The sequence below is a fragment of the Juglans regia genome, chromosome 14 (assembly GCF_001411555.2).
Source record: "Juglans regia cultivar Chandler chromosome 14, Walnut 2.0, whole genome shotgun sequence".
Classification (NCBI taxonomy): domain Eukaryota; kingdom Viridiplantae; phylum Streptophyta; class Magnoliopsida; order Fagales; family Juglandaceae; genus Juglans; species Juglans regia.
This window is the reverse complement of record NC_049914.1, coordinates 24,296,270-24,316,917: the sequence shown is the minus strand read 5'-3', so window position 1 is coordinate 24,316,917 and position 20,648 is coordinate 24,296,270. Positions and strand designations below refer to the sequence as shown.

Sequence of the window (20,648 nt, the reverse complement as noted above, 5' to 3'; positions counted from 1 at the left end):
TAATACCGTCATTCACTGCTGATAAATGAGAGCCAGTATTTTTTTCCTTCCATTTCGTCAAGTTTTATCTGCAACCACGTGGAGTCTTATAGCTATGCTTTCCTTGTTACTAAGCTTTGACACACCTACTATATTTCTTAGTGTCGAGGAGTAATGACCGAAATGTATTTTTTTCTGTTTTCCTGAAAATTAGAGAGGATTATACTAACCAGACTCTTACTTGCTTGTTACTCAGACCTTTTAGAGACATTTCTGGAAACAACAGAAGCACTAGGTGTTCACTGCTCTATCTGCGTGAAATTTTACTCCCTGTACTAAGGGGACTGGGTTAAATACGCTCATCTGGGGTTCCATGTGAAAGGATGGCTTTTTTCAGGAACTATACTAATGAAACAGTTTCTCAGGGTGTCCTGGAAGAAAAAGGCCAGGAACAAAGTATCGATAGAACTCGGATCTCAGTAGTGAATGGGGATGTAGACGCTACTTCAAGGGAAAAAGAATTTGATATGAATATGGACGCTCGGTATCAAATTGAAGGTGAACTGGATGGTGTCAATAGGCTGCAAAATGAAGGAGCTGCTGACGATGGTATTAACATGAGAGCATCGAATTTGCAACCTTCTGGAAGGAGAACCGCCATGGCCGGAAAATGGGGTTCAACCTTTTGGAAGGACTGCCAACCTTTGACTCGGGGTGGCTCTGATTCTGGGCAGGATTCTAAAAGTGGTTCTGACTCTCGAAAGGCAGAAGGATCGGAAGACAATTCATCAGATGGCAGGGAAGATAGATTGGAGTCGGAAGATGAAAATAGGCAAAAACAACTGGGCAAGCGTCAGAGGGGCCATTCTGATGTCCCTGCAGATGAGATGTTATCTGATGAATATTATGAGCAGGATGGGGAAGAGCAGAGAGACTCGATGCATTATGGAGGGTTTAAACAGTCTATTGGATTAACTTCTAGACCACAATCAAAGCCTGTTGCCAGCAATAGCCACGTGAAAAGAAATTCTAGAGTTTTTAATGACAATGAAGATGATGACAATGATGGTGATGATGAGGACAATAATGCTGATGCCGATGGTGATTATGAAGAAGAGGATGAGGAAGATGGTATTTATTTTTTATTTTTGCGTTGTCTCTGAGATTATGGCTATATTATTCCTCTACTCACAGAGTTGGTGCTGAATTCATTTTGTTTTACTGCATGCAGAGGATGATCCCGATGATGCTGACTTCGAGCCTGATTCAGGTGTAACAAGTGGTCGCACTGGGAATAAGGTTATTTTGATTGCATTATTGTAGTTGCACCGAGTATTAGTTCATTATCATTTTTCTGGCCTTTTCTACTTCTCAGTTTTTCTTTTGTTTTTGTTTTTGTTTTTTTTTTAAATTTCAGGTAGGAATTTGGTATTATGTCCGATAGGTTGCTTTGTGAAAGCTGCTGCACCTTCCTCAAAGTCTTATTATTATTTTTTTAATTATTTTCTATTTTTTAAAACTTTTTTAAAAGTATTGCATATCTTATTAAAATTGAAGATGCCGCACCAACCCAAGTACACAGGAAATATATAAAATGAAACATCCCTCTTGCATGAAAAAGAGAGCAAAAATCCTTGATGTCTAATGTGTTGGAGGATTGGGAGCTATTATGAGCAGCCATCAAGCAAAGAGATTGTTGAATACTTGTGGGTTTTAGTTTTGTCACTGTCCTCTCACATTCTTTAAAATGATCTCTAATGAGTTGGAGGATTGGGAGCTATTATGAGCAGCCATCAAGCAAAGAGATTGTTGAATACTTGTGGGTTTTAGTTTTTTCACTGTCCTCTCACATTCTTTTAAATTTTAAGCATTGCATTATTACCAAATATGCCACACTAACCCCTAGAGGTTGGCTCAAGTGGTAAAGGCCTTGGGCTTGGGGGTATGCTCCCCCTAGGTCTAAGTTTTTAAATCCCCTTGGGTGCAAATAATTTCTAGGGGCCATTGGACCGAGGGATTTTCCCCTTGAATTACCTGAGGTGCACTTGCGGGAAACTCATTGCCGAGGGCCTGTGCACCCCTAGGATTAGTTGGGATGCTGTTCCGGACACCCGGTGCCAATAAAAAAAAAAATACGCCACATTAAGCACAGAGGGACCATACATAGCTATATCCGTGGCCTATGTAACTGTCTGTAGTTGGTAATACTATAATGCTAAAATGAAAAATTCTGTAGCTAATAGGTCTATGTAATTGTTTTTGGGATATATTAATTTAATCAGTTTTCTGAAGTTTTGCTTGTGGGATGTGCTGAACATCTGGTGTGACTCTTTATGATGTATGTCTGGTGGTTGGGACATTGTTGAGGTCTTTTTCATTTTTGTTTCTATTATTATAATTATTATTATTTTGTAATTTTTATTTTTTGATTTTGATTTTTGCAGTTGTTCCCTGCAACCATCAGGCCTTACATTATCGTGTGTCATTTTTTTTGGGCTTATTTTTTTTTTTGATAAGTAATAACTTTATTAATAACAATGTAATAGGCATAGCCCGAGTACACAGGAAGTATACACAAGAAACACCTAATACATTCTAGAACTTAGAAAAACGAAGACAAGAATGCGTTTACAGCCCCTCCCTTCAGTACAATAGCAGAGAACCAGCTAATTAGAGTGCTTATAAAAAACTTCCAGAATGCATCTCTATTGCGTTCCTGATCATTAAAGCACCGCTCATTTCTCTCCCACCAAATACACCACATAATACACAAAGGCAACATTTTCCAAGCAGCTGCCACTTGGGGACAAGTATGCATTTGAAAGTTAGTCCAGCATGTTAGGAAATTGACCATTGCTTCTGGCATAACCCAGCACAGCCCAACCTTTCCAAACACACCATCCCATAGCACTTTAGCCATTTCACAATGAAGTAGTAGGTGGTTCGCTGATTCCGCTTCTTTCTTGCACATAAAGCACCAATCCACAACAATCATTCCACGCTTCCTCAGGTTGTCAATAGTCTGAATATTTTCTATTGCTGCTGTCCATACAAAAAAAGCCACCCTTGACGGAACATGAGCCTTCCAAATCCTCTTCCAAGGAAAGCCAATATGGTGCTGATTTAGTATCACTTTATAAAAAGACCGAACTGTAAACTTCTTAGAGGCTGTTTGATTCCAACAAAGTTGGTCCCTGCCCTGTCTTCTTAACACCACTGAATACAACTGTCTAAAAAAATCAGTAACCTCCTCTACTTCCCAATCCTGGACAGATCTGGAGAAGCCTACATCCCAAAGCACCACTCCATTGGAAGATACCATCACATCGGAAACTGAAGCTTGCTTATTAGTTGCCAACCTGAAAACAACCGGAAATGCTCGATACAATTCAATATCCCCACACCAAACATCTGACCAAAATCTGATTTTTGAACCATCACCAACCGAGAAGTTAACTTGTTTTAGGAAGCGACCCCAACCTTTCCTAATAAACTTCCATAGACTCACTCCATACGATTCCCTACTCTCCATGGTACACCATCCTTCCCAATCACTACCATACTTGCGATCAATCACCCCCCTCCACAATGCTTCCTCTTCCCCATGATATCTCCATAGCCACTTCCCCAACAATGCCTTATTAAAACTACATAGGCTATGAGTACCCAGACCTCCATCAGCAATCGGACAGCAGATTTTTTTCCAGCTTACTAAGGGAATTTTGGTCTCCTCTCCCAAGCCTCCCCAAAGAAAATCTCTATATAATTTTTCAATATGATTGGCCACACCAACTGGTAAAGGGAATAAAGATAGGAAGTAAGTAGGAATATTAGAGAGAGTACTCTTTATAAGAGTAATCCTACCCCCTTTAGATAAGTAAATCCTTTTCCAAGCTGCCAACTTCCTCTCTATCTTCTCGATCACCCCATCCCAAATGTGTTTGGCCTTAAAAGATGCCCCTAATGGTAGACCCAAATATTTTATGGGCAGAAATGTAACTTTACACCCTAGAAATTTAGCCAAGTGATGAATATTACGAACCTCTCCCACCGGTACCAATTCCGATTTTCTTAAGTTCACTTTTAATCCCGAGATGGCTTGAAAACATAGCAGGACAGCCTTCAAAATTTGAATTTGTTCCCCAACAGCCTCACAAAAAATGAGGGTATCATCAGCGAAAAGTAAGTGTGATATAGTAGAGGGGCCACTAGAATTGGTTCCCACTGAAAATCCCGAGATAAATCCTGCTCCTACCACTGCCTCCACCATTCGACTCAAGGCTTCCATAACAATGTCAAACAAGAAGGGAGATAAGGGATCCCCCTGCCTCAAATCTCTAGAACTCGGAAAATACCCACAAGGCTGCCCATTAACAAGAATAGAAAAGCGAACTGTTGAAATGCAGTGACTTATCCAGCCACACCACTTATCACCAAAACCGCATCTTCTAAGCATATACAAAAGAAAATTTCAATTTACATGATCATATGCTTTTTCCATGTCCAACTTACAAAGGACCCCCGGAGCCCCTTCCCGCATGCGGCTATCTACACATTCATTTGCGATCAACACCGAATCTATAATTTGTCGTTCTTTAACAAAAGCGTTTTGGGATTTGGAAATGATCTTCCCCATCACTTTGCTCATTCTATTTGCTAACACCTTTGAAATAATCTTATAGACACTACTTACCAAGCTAATCGGGCGAAACTCCTTCAACTCCGAAGCACCCACTCTTTTTGGAATTAAGGCAATAAAAGTGGCATTCAAACTCTTCTCAAACTTTTATACTGTTATGTGCTTTTGGTTTTATACCGTTAGAATTTCTTAGGACTTAGGAGATCAGCTAGTCTTCTGTAGTTTAAGATGAAACCAGTTACCATCTTGTTCCATAACTTTTGGGTGCTTATGTTAATTAATGTATTGTTTGACACATGTGCATTTGTTTTATTAAATTTCTACAACGATGCTCAGGATTAAAAGACTGAAGTATTTAATTCCTTGAACTACTACTTTGTAGTCAAAGACCAATATTCTGATTTAGACTTCGATCTATTTCAGTTGCCTTTATTTGCAATATCTTTTTCCTGTTTTACTTATTAAAAAAAAAATATTTTTCCTGTTTTCCTGCTAACAGAAGAGTTATTTAAGCCGTTCTTTTCAAAACATGCACAAGTTTTATAGATGAAAATTTACGTACATAATTCTTGTTTCCCAAATTTTGTTAATCTTGCAGTGAATTCTGTATGCTTTGAGGAAATATAGTACAAAAACCTTGAAATTTTCTGTTAAAGTGAGCTGTAAAATAAAAGTGGAAAATGGACTAGAAAGAGCAATGGAAAATTCTAACATTGTGTTGTTTAGTCAGTATTACTGGCTTGTCATGCCATCAACCATGTAAGTGTGATTTTTTTGTTATCTAAAAAGGGTTCATATAAGTCAGCTTTATCTTATGTTATATTTCCTTCTTGATACTAATATGTTATGTGGAGTTGTTTCATGATTTTCTTTTCCTTCTTGTACTTTTATTTATCGGACATCTCTGCAGACTTAGTAACTTATATTTTGATTATATAGGATAAAGATTGGGATGGTGAAGATTCTGATGAGGAGGATGACAGCATTGATGATCTAGAAGTATCAAATGAAGATGATTCCTTTAATGCAAAGAAATCTAAGGGTAGACAGCAAGGTAAAAGTGGACGCAATGTAAGGTCCACTAGAGAACGAATATCATATCGTGCATCTAATCGACAAAGAAGAGTGAAATCGTCATTTGAAGAGGAAGAGTCATCACCAGATGACTCTGACAGTGCGAGTGATGAGGATTTTAAAAACATGACCAGGAGAGGTGTAAATCTACGCAAAAATGGTGGGCAGTCCACTGTGTCAACAAATACATCTGGACGCAACAGCGAGATCCGCACTTCTAGTAGGTCCGTTCGAAAGGTATCATATGTTGAAAGTGAAGAAAGTGAAGAAGTTGATGAAGGCAAGAAGAAAAAGTCCCTAAAGGTGCGATCTCCTTATTGTATTGTTAAAATCCATGTATTCATTTGACCTATGTTCGTGCTTTCCCTTATGTTTATATTATTTTACTTGATGTGTTTGATCTAAATTTTGAATTGTTTACATGGGTTAAATTTTAGACAATTAGCTGGGCAGTTTAGGAGTAGCATAGCTTGTAGGGCTCTTTCTTATGGCAACCCAGTTTGTATCTGACATTAATGAAAGCTAAAATAATTGTAAGCATGCCAAGATTTGTTATGGGCTGAGCACAGTACCTTATAGGCAAATGCCTCTATATTCCCCTCTTTTCTGGGGGTTTAAGGGGAGTGGGTTATTACATAAGAATTCTTGTTGCTTTGTGATTTTCTATAGGATGGTCTTTTTACTCTTTAGCTGCTAATCAAATTGTTACTTTGCAGTGGAAGATTACATCATAATTCCTAGCAGAAGTTTGATTCAATGAAGCAGTAATTTGGTTTTCAGTATTTCAATAATGAAAAGTAGATTTGTCATGTTTTGTTTGTTCTCCATGCATGGGTCCTCTCTTTTTTATGATAAAAAAATGCCTAAATGTGTAGTTATATTTTGATATTTGCTGAGGTATGGGCTAGTGCTTAATTTTGTTGCAAAATAGTGCTGGCAAATCTGGACGTGTTTCCATGAAAGATTTAAAATTAGAAGTCACGCGAAATAAAGTAGAGAAAAAACTATTGATAGATTGTTAGTGCTCTAGCACATTTGATGAGAAGTGTTAAATATTTGCATGAAAGAACATTTGGAGACAACAGATTTGCTGGTGCCGGTCCCTTAGAGCAGTGATATTTGCATGGGAGGTGGCTTTAAGGAAAATTCTCATGCTAGACAATCTACGTAGACGACAAATTACAGTCATAAATTGGTGTTATATGTGTAAGAAGGGTTGGAGAAACAATTCACCACTTGTTATGTTGTGAGATGGCTAGTACTCTTTGGTAAGCGGTATTGTGCCTATTTGGGCTGAGTTGGATCATACTTTGACGGGTGGTGGATCTCTTTCATTGTTGGAATGGTAGGTTTGGTAGCTTACAAAGTGTGACTTTGTGGAAATGATCTTAATTTGCCCGTTGTGGTGTATTTGGAGGGAGTGGAATGATTGCTGCTTCGAGAATGCAAGAAGAATAAGGGGGAGCTAAAGGAATTATTCCTTAGATCTCTATACTGTTGGTTGGCAGCTATCTTAAGTCCCTCCGACCTTTTTTTTCCAGATTTATTTTATTTTCTTATTCTTTCTAATATGATGTTTCTATGTATAGAAAAAATATGTTTCTAATCCATACTCCTTTTGTACTTTGGTCTCCCTGAGTGGACCATTCACTCAGCACAGCCTTCATCTTAATTACCATCAGTGGTCATGCTAGCATTTGCGCTTTGAATCGGGTTTTAATTTTTGCTGGTAGATTTTTCTGAGCATACAGTGAGCGTATCAACTTTGAAAATAGAGTCTGAGATGGATCCATTGATAATAGATGAGGGATTGATGTGGCAAGGTTAAACAGATTTGAGTAGCCTTGAATATATGCGAGTTGGTGTTTCACTATGGATTATATGAAGGCTGTGCTGAGTGAATAGTCCACAGTTATGTCCTAAAGAAAGAAAACGGACAAACTTGTGCATACTTAGTCATTCAACTACTTTTGCAAACTTTCTCTTGCCTATAGGTTTAATACCTTAAATCTAGTATAAAAGGGTAGTGAATGGGATCCCACATTGCTTGGGAAGGAGAAGCTCATATTCTTTATATTGATTCCAAGAGGCTCCAATTGTAACATTGACTAGTCCTTTTGGAGTACAGGCCTAGATGTAGCTTGAGCTTTCTTGGGTTGTTACAATTGGTATCAGAGCCAATCTCAATCAGAAGTGTGAGACTTGAGCTGTGCTATGTATGATGGAATGACCTGACGAGGATGTTAGGGATTTAAGGGGGTCGATTGTATTCCCACATATTGAGTATAAAAAGGTGGTGAATGAGATCTCACATTGCTTGAGAATGAGAGGTTCTTTCCCTTTATAATGATTGCAAGTGGTTCCAACTGTAACATATAGTCTTTTGGAGTATGTGCCCAGTTGTGGCTTGTACCTTATTTGGGTTGGTACAATAGCGGTGCGATATATTAGCTCTTTTCTCCTTTCTTGGATGATTTGGCAATTTGAAATGCCTCCGCATATGAAGCCCTTTGCTTAGGGTCTTGTTTATTTTGTTGTAAAAAAATAGTGAGAATGGGGTATGGTTAATGGGCATGACGTGTTAAGAGTATTGTGTAGCAATGGAAATGTGCTGGACATGAGAATGCACTGGATACATCTGAATTGGGTTTTATAACCACTGTAAGTACCCTTTAGTTGGAATAAATGTATGGAAAGGAATTCACATTTAAAATTAGTGAAGGATAGATGTTGGATATGCATTTCTAGCTGAGAAGTGGTCAAATTATTATTATTTTTTTCTCCATTTACTAATAACTTTTTTTCTCAATTCACGAATATAAGACGTTTTATTAGCATTGGATTTTATCAAATGGAAGAAATGCTGATGAATCACAGATCCAACCTGGTTTCTGAAAAGCGTAGTTGTCAGAAGAAGTAATATATAGACCATTATTATTAGAGGTCTACTAATCTGACTAGTGTCTTCTGCTTTCTGGAAATAGTTCGGATTAGTATAAACTAGCCTTGGTGTCTATGTTTAGACTTTCAAAGCTCTTGTGTACTATTTAAAATCTCTCGAGCTGCTCATTCTATTCTTGTAGTTATTCCACATATATTTGTGGGCTTATCTTTTCGTGTGGTCGGGCTGAAATTTGAAATGTAGAAATGCTTGGAAGGTACCTTGCCAACAAAGTAATATTTCAAGGATATTGATGGGAAATTATTTGGAGTTGAAATTTTAGTTCTGTATTTTGCACTCATTAGTGAAGTGCCATTGTTTATTGATTAAATCCTGGACTCTTCTCTTATGATATTATTTTCTGTTGGGTGTGCATATGTTAGTTTGATTTGTATACAGTAGTTCACTCATAAATTTTCTTTGGAATTATTTCATATGTTTTTTTTGTGGGATATGGTAACATCTTACATTTTTGAATTATATCTTTTAGGAGGAAATTGAAGAGGAAGATGGTGACTCCATTGAGAAGGTACTATGGCATCAGCCAAAGGGTACGGCCGAAGATGCTGCTAGGAACAATAGATCGACAGAGCCTGTTTTGTTAAGCCAGTTGTATGAGACTGAGCAAGATTGGAATGAGACGGAATTCTTGATAAAATGGAAAGGTCAATCACATTTGCACTGTCAGTGGAAGTCATTCTCTGAGCTACAACATGTATACCTTTTCTTTTCTTTGGTTTTTTTGTCCCATTGGCTGAGAAATTTATGGATGGTGTTTTTTGTTTTCTGCACTGTGTTGTCAATTTTTCCTCACTTATGTAGCTTTGTGGTTTTGTCTATGTGGGGGTCCTCAGCTTAGTGGTTTTAAGAAGGTTTTAAACTACACGAAAAAAGTGATGGAGGATGTTCGGTACAGGAAGACATTCTCACGCGAAGAGGTAATATTGCCTTTTGGTTCTATCTGAGTTCTTTTTACAGAGAATGCTTTCTGGTTCTGTCTTATTTGCATTCTAAGATTAATTATAATCATATGCTTAGAATGTTGGCGTTGAACTGACTTGTTTCCCTGAAACGAAATGGGCAAACTAATGTGTCATGTGAGCAATATGTAATACATGAGCATCTTTGGTTGTTTTCTTAATGACATTAGAATTTATCCAGTGACAGTGAGAAACACAGCAATTTCTGAAACTGTCTATGCTCTGTGAATGTGACTTTTTCCCTAAATGAATATGTCTCTCTATAAATCTTTACAACCTAAGATAATTATTTTCTCATGCAATTTCATCTTAATTATTTATATATATATATATATATATACATTTTTTAAAAAATCATCTCTAACCTTTTTCTCTCTCCTCCCTATTCCCTCTCGGTACACTTTTTCATTTTTTCGTTAGTTGGCTGGAGATGTTGTTCATGGGAGCTTGAGTGAGTGATTCTTGCAAGTACGGGAAGGGATATGGGTATGTTGAATGCTGTTATTATTGATCTTAAGGCATTTGAGGTCATAAGAAATGGACGATGGTGCACATTATTGAAAGGGGGTGGAAGTTGGTGAAAAACCTTCGCTTGGAGTTAGCCACAGCATGGTGGTTCACTAAAGCGTTGGAGGATTGCTTGAAGGTGGGGAGAAGGGAGTTTTATACAGCTCACTGAGAAGGAGACAGGGGCTTCATAGCACAAAGGTGTTCCAACTCCCAAGGGGTGTTCATGGCTTTGGTGGAATACAAACAGGGGGGTCGACGAAATTGTATTCTCATTCCTAAAGGCAGAGATGGGAGCGGGTGGAGAAAATTGGTGTAGGTTTTGAGGGAGGTTGGTAGAGAAGGCCATTTTGCTAGGTCGACACCACTAGCGACGACGGCAGCTCAGCCTTCGAAGTGGTCGTATATGGAGGCTCTGCTGAAACCAAGGAAGGACTGTGCTTGAGGACCTATTGCCAGCCCTGGCATGCGAGGTGGTGTCGTAGTCTCTGCAGGGGTGCAATGTAGTGGGGATGGTGGCAGGGGAGTTGTTGGCCTTAAAAAGGGAACTATACTTCGGGCTCTGTTAGAGATGCAAGCTCAAGTTGTTGAGTTACAAAGCAATATATCTGGTCTGATACGGTATGTAGAGGAGGATAAAGGGGAGGGGTTGATACGGTGAGTTGTGGAGGATAAGGGGTTGGGGTCGAAACGGTGCGTTGAGGGAGTAAAGGGAGTGGGGATGGGCTTGGTGGGAGGTTCTGTGGTGTATTGGTGGAGATTTTAATGTGACAAGATTTCCCAGCGAAAGATCGGGGGAGGGGCGACAACATCATGCTATGCTGGAATTTTCGGATCTCATATTTGAGCTGGAACTCATGGACTTACCTTTCATGGGAGGTGAATATACTTGATCTAATAACCAAGCCTGGTCTAGACTGGACAGATTCCTCATCTCCTTCATGGGAAATGCAATTTCCAGATTTATGTCAGAAAAGACTTCCTCGGATATGCTCTGATCACTTTCCCATAACATTAGACTGTGGAGGAATTCTAGGGGTAGAAGGCCGTTCAATATGTGGTTAAAACGGAGGAGTTTGTGGAATTGGTTAGGCAATGGTGGAACTCATATCAATTGCAAGGCACTCTGAGCAAGGTATTAGCTGGAAAATTGAAAGCTTTGAAGATGGATTTGAAGACATGGAATGAACAGGTATTTGGTAATGTAGCATTACAGAAAAAGAATCTCCTCCAAGAATTACAAAGCTTGGAGGGTGTAGAAGATGAGAATGATCGTAAAGGTCAAGTAATCTCAGAGTTAGAAATGATGATTCTAATGGAGGAGATTCATGGAGGCAAAAGTCAAGGGCATTGTGGCTTAGGGAGGGGGACAAATGTACAATGTTTTTTCTTCGAGTTGCAAACTCACATAGAAGGTTTAACGCCATAGAGTCCATGACCATAGATGGTGGTTTATCTTTAGTAATAAAAGATCATGTTGCTGGACATTTTGAACAATTGTTGTCGGAACCTTATGCATGGAGGCCTACAATAGATGGTCTAGCTTTTGAGGTCATAGATCAAAGTAGTATGGCTTGGTTGGAGAGACCATTTGAGGAGGAGGTTCGACTAGTAATTAGAAAAATGAATAAGGATAAAGCTCTGGGCCTTACTAGGGCATTTTTTCAGACTTGTTGGGAGGTGGGGAGAGAGGATGTTATGCAGGTTTTTCAGGAATTTTTCTCTTTTGGAAAATTTGAGAAAAACTTAAAATGTTACTTTTATTGCACTTGTCCCTAAAAAGGTTGGAGCAATAGAGGTGCAAGATTTCAGGCCTATTAGTCTTGTGGTTAGTGTGTACTAGATACTCTCCAAAGTACTTGCCAATAGGATGAGCTCAGTCATGGATAAGATTATTTTCAAGTCTCAAAATGCCTTTGTAAGAGATAGACAAATATTGGATTTGGTTCTTATAGCTAATGAGTGTTTAGATAGCAGGCTTAAGTCGGGAGTGCCGAGTATTTTATGTAAACTGGACATGGAGAAGGCCTATGACCACGTCAACTGGAATTTTCTGTTTTATTTGCTACGTCGATGTGGGTTTGGGGAAAGATGGAGGGGGTGGATGAGGCATTGTGTGTTAACAGCTCGCATTTCGGTTTTGGTAAATGGTGATCCTGTGGGCTTCTTTAATAGTTCGCGGGGCTAAGACATGACGATCCACTATCACCACTCTTATTTGTCATTGTGATTTAGGCTCTAAGTAGAATGGTGTTGGCTGTCGTAGAGGGTGGTTTTTTTTCAAGATTTTCAGCGGGGGCTATCCAACATGGCTCTATCATTATTTCTCATCTCTTGTTTGCAAATAATACGTTGCTGTTTCGTGAGGATAATGCAGGACATATTCAATCTTTGAAGGCTATCTTACTTTGTTTTGAAGCGGTATCCAGGTTAAAGATAAATCTTGCTAAAACAGAGATGGTTGCGGTGGGTGATGTAAGAAATATTAGGGGGTTGGCGAACATATTGGGATATGTGGTCTCTTTGCTGCCGTTGAAGTACCTTGGTCTTCCATTGGGGGCAACTTTTAAAGCTAAAACAATTTGGGAGGAGGTGTTGGAGAAATTAGAGTGTAGGCTGGCCGGGTGGAAAAAATTGTACTTACTGAGGAGGTGTCAGAGCACACTTGTTAAAAGCATTCTATCCAACCTTTCCACATATTTCTTGTCTTTATTTCCCCTCCTAGTGAGCATTGCTTCTAGGATTGAGAAACTCTAGCGAGATTTCCTGTGGAGTGGACTAGTTGATGAGTTTAAATTTCATCTTGTTGGATGGGATAAAGTGTGTACTCCTATGAGTGATGGTGGCTTGGGGGTCCGTAATGTGAGGGCCTTTAATAAGCCTCTATTAGGTAAATGGTTATGGTGTTATAATCACGAGAGGGAAGCCTTAAGGAAATGGGTGATTGATGCGAAGTATGGGGGCAACTTTTAAAGCTAAAACAATTTGGGAGGAGGTGTTGGAGAAATTAGAGTGTAGGCTGGCCGGGTGGAAAAAATTGTACTTACTGAGGAGGTGTCAGAGCACACTTATTAAAAGCATTCTATCCAACCTTTCCACATATTTCTTGTCTTTATTTCCCCTCCTAGTGAGCATTGCTTCTAGGATTGAGAAACTCTAGCGAGATTTCCTGTGGAGTGGACTAGTTGATGAGTTTAAATTTCATCTTGTTGGATGGGATAAAGTGTGTACTCCTATGAGTGATGGTGGCTTGGGGGTCCGTAATGTGAGGGCCTTTAATAAGCCTCTATTAGGTAAATGGTTATGGTGTTATAATCACGAGAGGGAAGCCTTAAGGAAAGGGGTGATTGATGCGAAGTATGGGAGTGCAAGGGGGGGCTAGTGTTCTAATGAGGGTAGGGGGCATATGGTGTGGGGTTATGGAAGTATATACGGAAAAGGGGGAGGGGGGGGGGGGGGGCTTTTTCTAGTAATACTAGGCTGTGTTTGGGGGAGGGCAGTAGAATCAGCTTTTGGCATAATGTGTGGGTGGGAGATATGGCTCTTAAGATGGGAGTTTAGGAGTTATTTCTGGAAGACTTTGTTTATGTGGGCCATTGCTTTAGATTTAAATGGTCTTAGCTTCCATGATTTTCTTGTAACAGTTTCTAGTTCTTAATTTGGTGTACTCACATGTATACTTCCGGTGTACCTGGCTATGCCTATCTTTATATCAATCAAATTTCTTCTTACTTATCAAAAATATTTTTAGGTTTATTACATAAGATTTGTAGCTCCCTGTGTTGTGTTTTTCACCTAGGAAAAACTTACCTCTTAGATTGAGGTTGTTTTCTGTGCTAAGATTTATTATTTTTTAGTTTTATGGGATTGGATATGCTCCAAAATGGAATCATCTACATTGGGATGCTACAATTGGAAAGACAAAAGAAAAACTCTGCTTACATTATAGAAAGCTGGGAATGGATTATCTTGTGAGTTAATTTATTGTTATTAGGAGTAGAGAAATGAGACATTTTGCTTGATGGTAGCTTCATCAGTTCTTTTCATAATTGGTTCCTCGTCATTGTATGATCCTGATGTGAGTGTTTTCCATATTTATGTCATATTCTATCCATAAAATTGTCATATTCAGTTTTCTTTCGCCTGGGTTGTTTCTCTAGCAATAATAAGGAACGGACATGCTTCTTTTTATCAATATGCTTTTTCCTTTTGTTTGAATCTTCTAGTTATATTTCAGTTTCTTTATCCTAATGAGGTTTACATTCAGAATAACAATTTCATTTGTGTTAGGTAGCTCATTTATCCTTTCTTTTTCTGGTTCTGTATGTACCTGTTAGATTGAGGTAAATGACGTGAGCAAGGAAATGGACTTGGATCTCATCAAGCAGAACAGTCAGGTTTCTTTTCCTGCTTTGAATCTTTTTTCTTCCTTACTTTCATTGCTCTGGTAAATATTTATTTTTTTCAATTTGAGGGATTTGTAATTGGTTTGGCTTATGCATTTTCAGGTGGAGAGAATATTTGCTGACCGAATCAATAAAGATAGTTCTGGCAATGTGATACCAGAGTATTTAGTCAAGTGGCAGGGACTATCTTATGCTGAAGCAACATGGTAATCTAGACTAGAAATCTGTGTAATGAGTGTCTTCCTGGTGCTATGTTTCCTGCTTTTCCTTGCTTATCATGGCCTCTATTTACTCATTTTAAATATGATGGAGGGTGTATCAACAACATTTATATTGGTGTCTAGTCTGCTACGTTGGCCAATAAGCTGTAGCTCAAGTGGTCTCCTCCCCCCTTATGAATGGGGCAGAGGGTGTAATTCTGCGTTTTAGGTCTATTGGGTGCGTGTAGAGCTTACCTATTAAACAAAAAATGTATTGAATGAGATTGGGTTGTTCGTTTTTATTGAGATTATTAAAACTGGAGATGCTTATACTTTAAATTTATATTTTGTTTTAGGGAGAAGGATGTAGATATTGCATTTGCTCAAGACGCTATTGATGAGTACAAGGTATCATGTGTTCTAATCCTCTTTCTAGATTTAATTTGTGATGATTGCAAAAGGTTATATCTTCAACATATCCATTAGCTTATTTGCTTTGCGTAGTCTTCTAATTGTGGAGGGAACAAGCAGTGCCCATGCCTTGATCGCAATATATTATTTCCAAGTTGAATTGAAATTAGCTTTTGTTATATTTTTTTTATTGGTAAACAAAATTTTATTGATCATAAGAATAGGCAAGAGCACAAGTATATGAGACATATGCAAGAGCATCACTTATGCATGCTAGTTTAGTAATACAAGAAATTTATGAAAACTTGTGCCACTAAAATCAATTACAATTGACCAATGGAGTCAAGTATTGAAAAAGAAATTTCTAAGCTCATTCCCTGATCGCTCTTGATTTTCGAAACTTTTTTTGTTTATCTCTCAAATAGATCACCATAGACATATTGGGACCATCTTTCATATTGTTGCAATCTAAGAGTTGCCCTGAAGGCCTCTTTCTCCAAGAAGCTAGGAGATCAATTACCGTTCTTGGCATCACCCAAGCCGATCCCACCAGAGCTAAGAATTCATTCCACAAGGTCATGGCAATCTCACAATGAAGTAGTAGATGATCAATGGACTCTCCATGCATTTTTGCACACACACCAATCCATAAAAATGATTCGATGCTTCCATAAGTTGTTTGGTGTGAGGATTTTCCCCAAGGACGCCGTCCATACAAAGAAGATTGCCTGTAGGGGTGCCTTTGTCTTTCAAATACTCTGGTGGTCAACGATATAACCAAAAATTAATTATCTGGTCATCAGATTCGTGGTTTTTGGTCCATCCATAACTGAAGTTACGGTTTTGAAACATTTTAACTTGATCTTTTCTTTGTTTTCGTAAGGTAATAGATTTCATTTAAAAAGTTCAATAAAAGGCACAACCCTAATAAAGTGGATGTGTACATGTAAAAAAAACTAGAGTCTACAACCATGTTTGGTTAACTGGCTTTTCAGAAAAATTTGAACTTCTGTCCAAAATTCAATTAAAAAATAAATGATCCGTTTCAACTTTTTATCTGATTATTTATCTAGATTTCAGTAAAATGTAAAAAACCTAACCAAAAATTTTACAAAAACCAAAACAAAAACAAAAACAACTTTAAAAAGATATATTCTACTTCCTTGTTGCATCTTTTTCTTTTTCTCTTTTGATAAGTTCCTTATTACATCTTTATCTTCTCCCACTACTAGAAATCTTGGCTTCCAATGTTATTTTCAAGTAGACAAGTTCATATGTTGTCACTGTTGCATCTATATCTTATGTAATCTGAAAGAAGTTTAGAAAATACTTTCGTTTGGAAGAGTATCACCATACAAAATAGGGTGAAACAAGCAAATTCCGGTGCCTTCCCCTAGCTTGAACCTATCAAACTTGGAAATATTTCCCCAGTTGTGTCAAATTTTCTTCCATAAACTAAATAGGCGCCTCTAAGAACAGTAACCTCTTTGGAGACCCCATATTTCTTATCAACCACCCTCCCCAAAGATTAACCCTGTTCTGCACTTGATGGCATCACCACCTGCCTTGTAAAGTCTCATTAAAACCTGAAAATTTCTAACTCGGTGCCCATTATGTTGAAGACAAACTATATGCAAATGGTTGAATAGAATAAAAGTTTTACTTTAAAAACAAAATGAATGAATAGAATATGAGTTGGATGGATTTCATTTTGAATCTCTAGGTGCAGAGGAAGCGAATTGGTTGGAAAGACCTTTTGAGAATGAGGTGCATGAAGTAGTAAAGACTTTGAATGGAGACAAGACCCTGGGTCTGAATGGTTATACAACACTTTTTTCCAAGCATATTCTGATGCGATAAAAGGTGACTTGATGAGGTTTTACGACTTTCATGCTTAGGGCAAATTAATAAAGAGCACTTGGTCAAAGTTTTTTTTTTTTTTGATCAGTAAAAAGTAAATTTCATTGATATGAATGAAATAGGCATAGCCTGTGTACGTAGGGAGCATACTAAAGAACACCTAAATACATTCTAGGAACGATAGATTAAGGACAAAAAATCATGAACATTGTTCCCATTAAGTACAATAGCAGAAAACTAAAGCAATAGTGTGTACAATTCTGAAACAATGTGCAGTTCCTAGTCATGAATATCCCTATTAAATAGGACATTCCACTGGTGAGAACCATGAGAGAATACCCTTAGATCTGCCATGGAGGCATCCCTGTTGGCTGCAATATGAAAGAGATCTGGAAACGCTTATCAAGAGCACAATCTCCACACCAAATATATGCCAAAACCTGATTCTGGTGCCCTCTCCAGCCACAAAATGGATATGGTTTTCGAAACTTTGCCATCCCCTCCTAATAAATTTCCATAAGCCCATGCCATACCCCCTTTCACTTCATTGAAGCACCAGCCCCCTCAAGTACTTTCGTGTCTAGAGTCTATAATTTCCTTCCACAGTGAATCCCCCTCCAAGTGGTACCTCCATATTCATTTCCCCAATAAAGCTTTATTGAAAATCCTCAAGTTGCACACTCCCAAGCCATCATTCAAAATTGGAGAACAAACTTTTTTCCACTTAACAAGATGGATTTTCGGTTCCTCCCCCATTCCCCCCCACAAAAATGCCCGAAATAATTTCTCAATCCTAGTCGCCACCCCTACAGGCAGAGGAAATAGAGAGAAGAAATAGGTGAGGAGGTTAGATAACGTGCTCTTAATTACGGTGAGACGACCCCCTTTCGATAAATATAACCGTTTCCAACTAGCCAGCCTTTTCTCTATTTTTTCTACAATCCCATCTCAAATCGCTCTAGCCTTAAAAGTCGCTCCCAACGGGAGGCCCAAATATTTCATAGGCAAGGATGACAGTTTACAATCCAATAGGCTCGCCAGGCTATTGAGACTAGGCACCACACCCACTGCAACCATCTTGGACTTACCAAGGTTCACTTTAAGCCCCGGAACGGCTTCAAAGCATAACAAAAGTGCTTGTAAATTTTGAATCTGGCCATGATCCGCTTCACAAAAAAGGAGAGTATCATCTGCAAATAAGAGATGTGAGATTAAGATAGAGCCATTAGTACCAGTACCCACCGAAAATCCAGATAACAAACCACCACCCACAACAATCTTCACCATCCGACCAAGTGCCTCCATAACGATAACAAAAAGTAGAGGAGACAATGGGTCCCATTGCCTCAATCCACAAGAACTGTTAAAAAAACCCTTAGGGGAGCCATTAACTAATATTGAGAAGCGAGCAGTAGAGACACAATGTCGAATCCATGAAATCCACCTATCACCAAAGCCATACCTCCCGAGCAATTATAAAAGAAATTCCCAATTCACATGATCATAAGCCTTTCTATGTCAAGCTTGCATAGAATACTCGGAACTCCCTCCCGTAGCTTATGATCCAAGCACTCATTGGCAATAAGGACCGAATTAAGGATTTGTCTTCTTTGAACAAATGCATTTTTAGGCTTAGAAATAATTTGTTCCAATACCGGGCTTGGCCGATTTGCAAGAACCTTCGAAATGATCTTGTACACGGCACTCACAAGGCCTATGGGGCCGAAATCCTCAACTGCCGTAGCCCCCTGTTTCTTTGGTATGAGGGCAATGGACGTCACGTGGGGGCATTTATCAAATTTCTTGAAAGAGTGAAATTCAAAGAAAACCTGCATAACATCACATTTCACAATATCCCAACTAGCTTGAAAGAATCCCATCGAAAAGCCATCCCAACCCGGTGCTTTATCCTTTGCCATGCCGCAAATAACCTTGTTAATCTCATCTTCATCAAAAGATCTTTCCAACCAACTCGCACTCTGCGGGTCAATAGACTCAAACAACAAAATATCAAGCTTCAGCCTCCAGCAAGCTGATTTCGTGAGGAGGTTCTCATAATAATGTACAACATGGTTTTCTAATTCAGAGGGGGAAGAGAGCACTTGAGTACCTGAGTGAAGTGGCTCTATAACATTGCTACGCCTATGTGAATTAGCCACTTTATGGAAGAATGTCGTACATTTATCACCTTCCTTTAACCAACGTGCCCTGGATTTTTGGTGCCATGAGGTCTCCTCCATCAACAACACTCTTTCTAGTTCGGTCACAATCGAACTCTTCCTCAATAATACCTCCTCTGTGGTGTCTCCCAACAATTCCCTCCCCTCTAACTCCTGTAGCTCCTCTGTGAGGGTAGTCTTCTGGTCATCAATGTTGCTAAAGACTTCCAAGTTTCACTTTTTTAGATCTTGCTTCAAAGCCTTAAGCTTACCTGCAAGAATGAAACTGAGAGTACCTGTGAACTGATAAGAACACCACCAAGAACGAACCTTCTCTGTAAAACCCTTAGCTGTTAGCCACATATTTTCAAACTTGAAATACTGATGTCCCCCATGAACACCTCCACAGTCTAACAAGATAGTCTAAGCAGACTCGGGGCAATCTTTTTTGACACAACTCCAGAAAATGAGCCTCCCACGATGGAGAGACGAGGAACCTATCCAATTTGGACCAACCCCGACTATTTGACCATGTGAACTCGCCCCCGACAAGGGGAAGGTTCATGAGGTCCAAATCAAGTATGAACTCAAAGAACTCCTCCATGGCCAAGGAGTTTCGATAGCTCCCCGATCGCTCATTGGGAAAGCTGATAATATTGAAATCCCCACCCATGCACCAGGGCACATCTCATAAGTAGTATAGACCCGCCAACTCCTCCCAAAGTCTTCTCCTATCTCCATCCATGTTTGGCCCATAAATGCCTACAAAAGCCCACTCCCACCCATCTTCAACATTTTTAAATAAGCTAGCGACCAAGAAATTCCCAATACACTCATCAACCGCCTCCACCACTTTCTTATCCCACATTAAAAGAACTCCGCCTGTAGCTCCCCTAGAAGCCAAATAAGACCCAAGTTGGTCAAAGTTACACACGTTTTGCCCTTGTTTCCCCATCTAGCCAACATAGCTAACCTTGTTGAAATATTACAAAAGGATTTTTTATCTGGCGTGGAGAATGGGAATTTCCCCATTTGAGTCTAGCCAAGATTTGATCCCTAAACCTCTATCCCCAATACTAGTTAGAGGTTTGGGATGTAGAGAATGAATCCTTTTGAAAGTTCTTTGTTTGGATGTCGTTATGGGGCTATGGAAATCAGGGAGTTTGTGGAGGAAAGTGGTAGGAATGAAATATGGTAGTTAATAGGGGGATTGGTACTCTAATGAGATTAATGCGACCTTTGGGGTTGGATTCTGGAAGAATATTCGAAGGGGTTAGGGAGATAGTTCTCGAAATTCACTAGATATAAGGTGGGAAATGGCTTTAAGACAATCCTTAGGGGTTGGTTGGTTCAAGTGGTAAGGGCCTTGGTCTTGGTGGTATGTGCCCTCCAGGTTTAAGGTTCGAACCCTTGGGTGCAAACAATTTCTAGGGGCCTCGTCCTATTAGTAAAATGCTGATATGATTTACTCGATCTGTGTGATAGGGATGCA

General features: G+C 39.1%; 1 protein-coding gene across 1 annotated transcript in view; it reads left to right on the top strand.

The window, feature by feature from the left end:
• The window catches only part of LOC108994642 (protein CHROMATIN REMODELING 5), a 53,113-nt gene that overhangs the window by 1,004 nt on the left and 31,461 nt on the right, over positions 1 to 20,648 (top strand). The window contains exons 2-9 of the mRNA XM_018969929.2: positions 236 to 1,110; positions 1,211 to 1,278; positions 5,558 to 5,995; positions 9,124 to 9,348; positions 9,488 to 9,571; positions 14,458 to 14,517; positions 14,629 to 14,732; positions 15,083 to 15,134. Coding sequence (XP_018825474.1) covers positions 363 to 1,110; positions 1,211 to 1,278; positions 5,558 to 5,995; positions 9,124 to 9,348; positions 9,488 to 9,571; positions 14,458 to 14,517; positions 14,629 to 14,732; positions 15,083 to 15,134 — 1,779 coding nt within the window. The 5' untranslated portion in view covers positions 236 to 362. The remainder of the gene's footprint in view (positions 1 to 235; positions 1,111 to 1,210; positions 1,279 to 5,557; positions 5,996 to 9,123; positions 9,349 to 9,487; positions 9,572 to 14,457; positions 14,518 to 14,628; positions 14,733 to 15,082; positions 15,135 to 20,648) is intronic.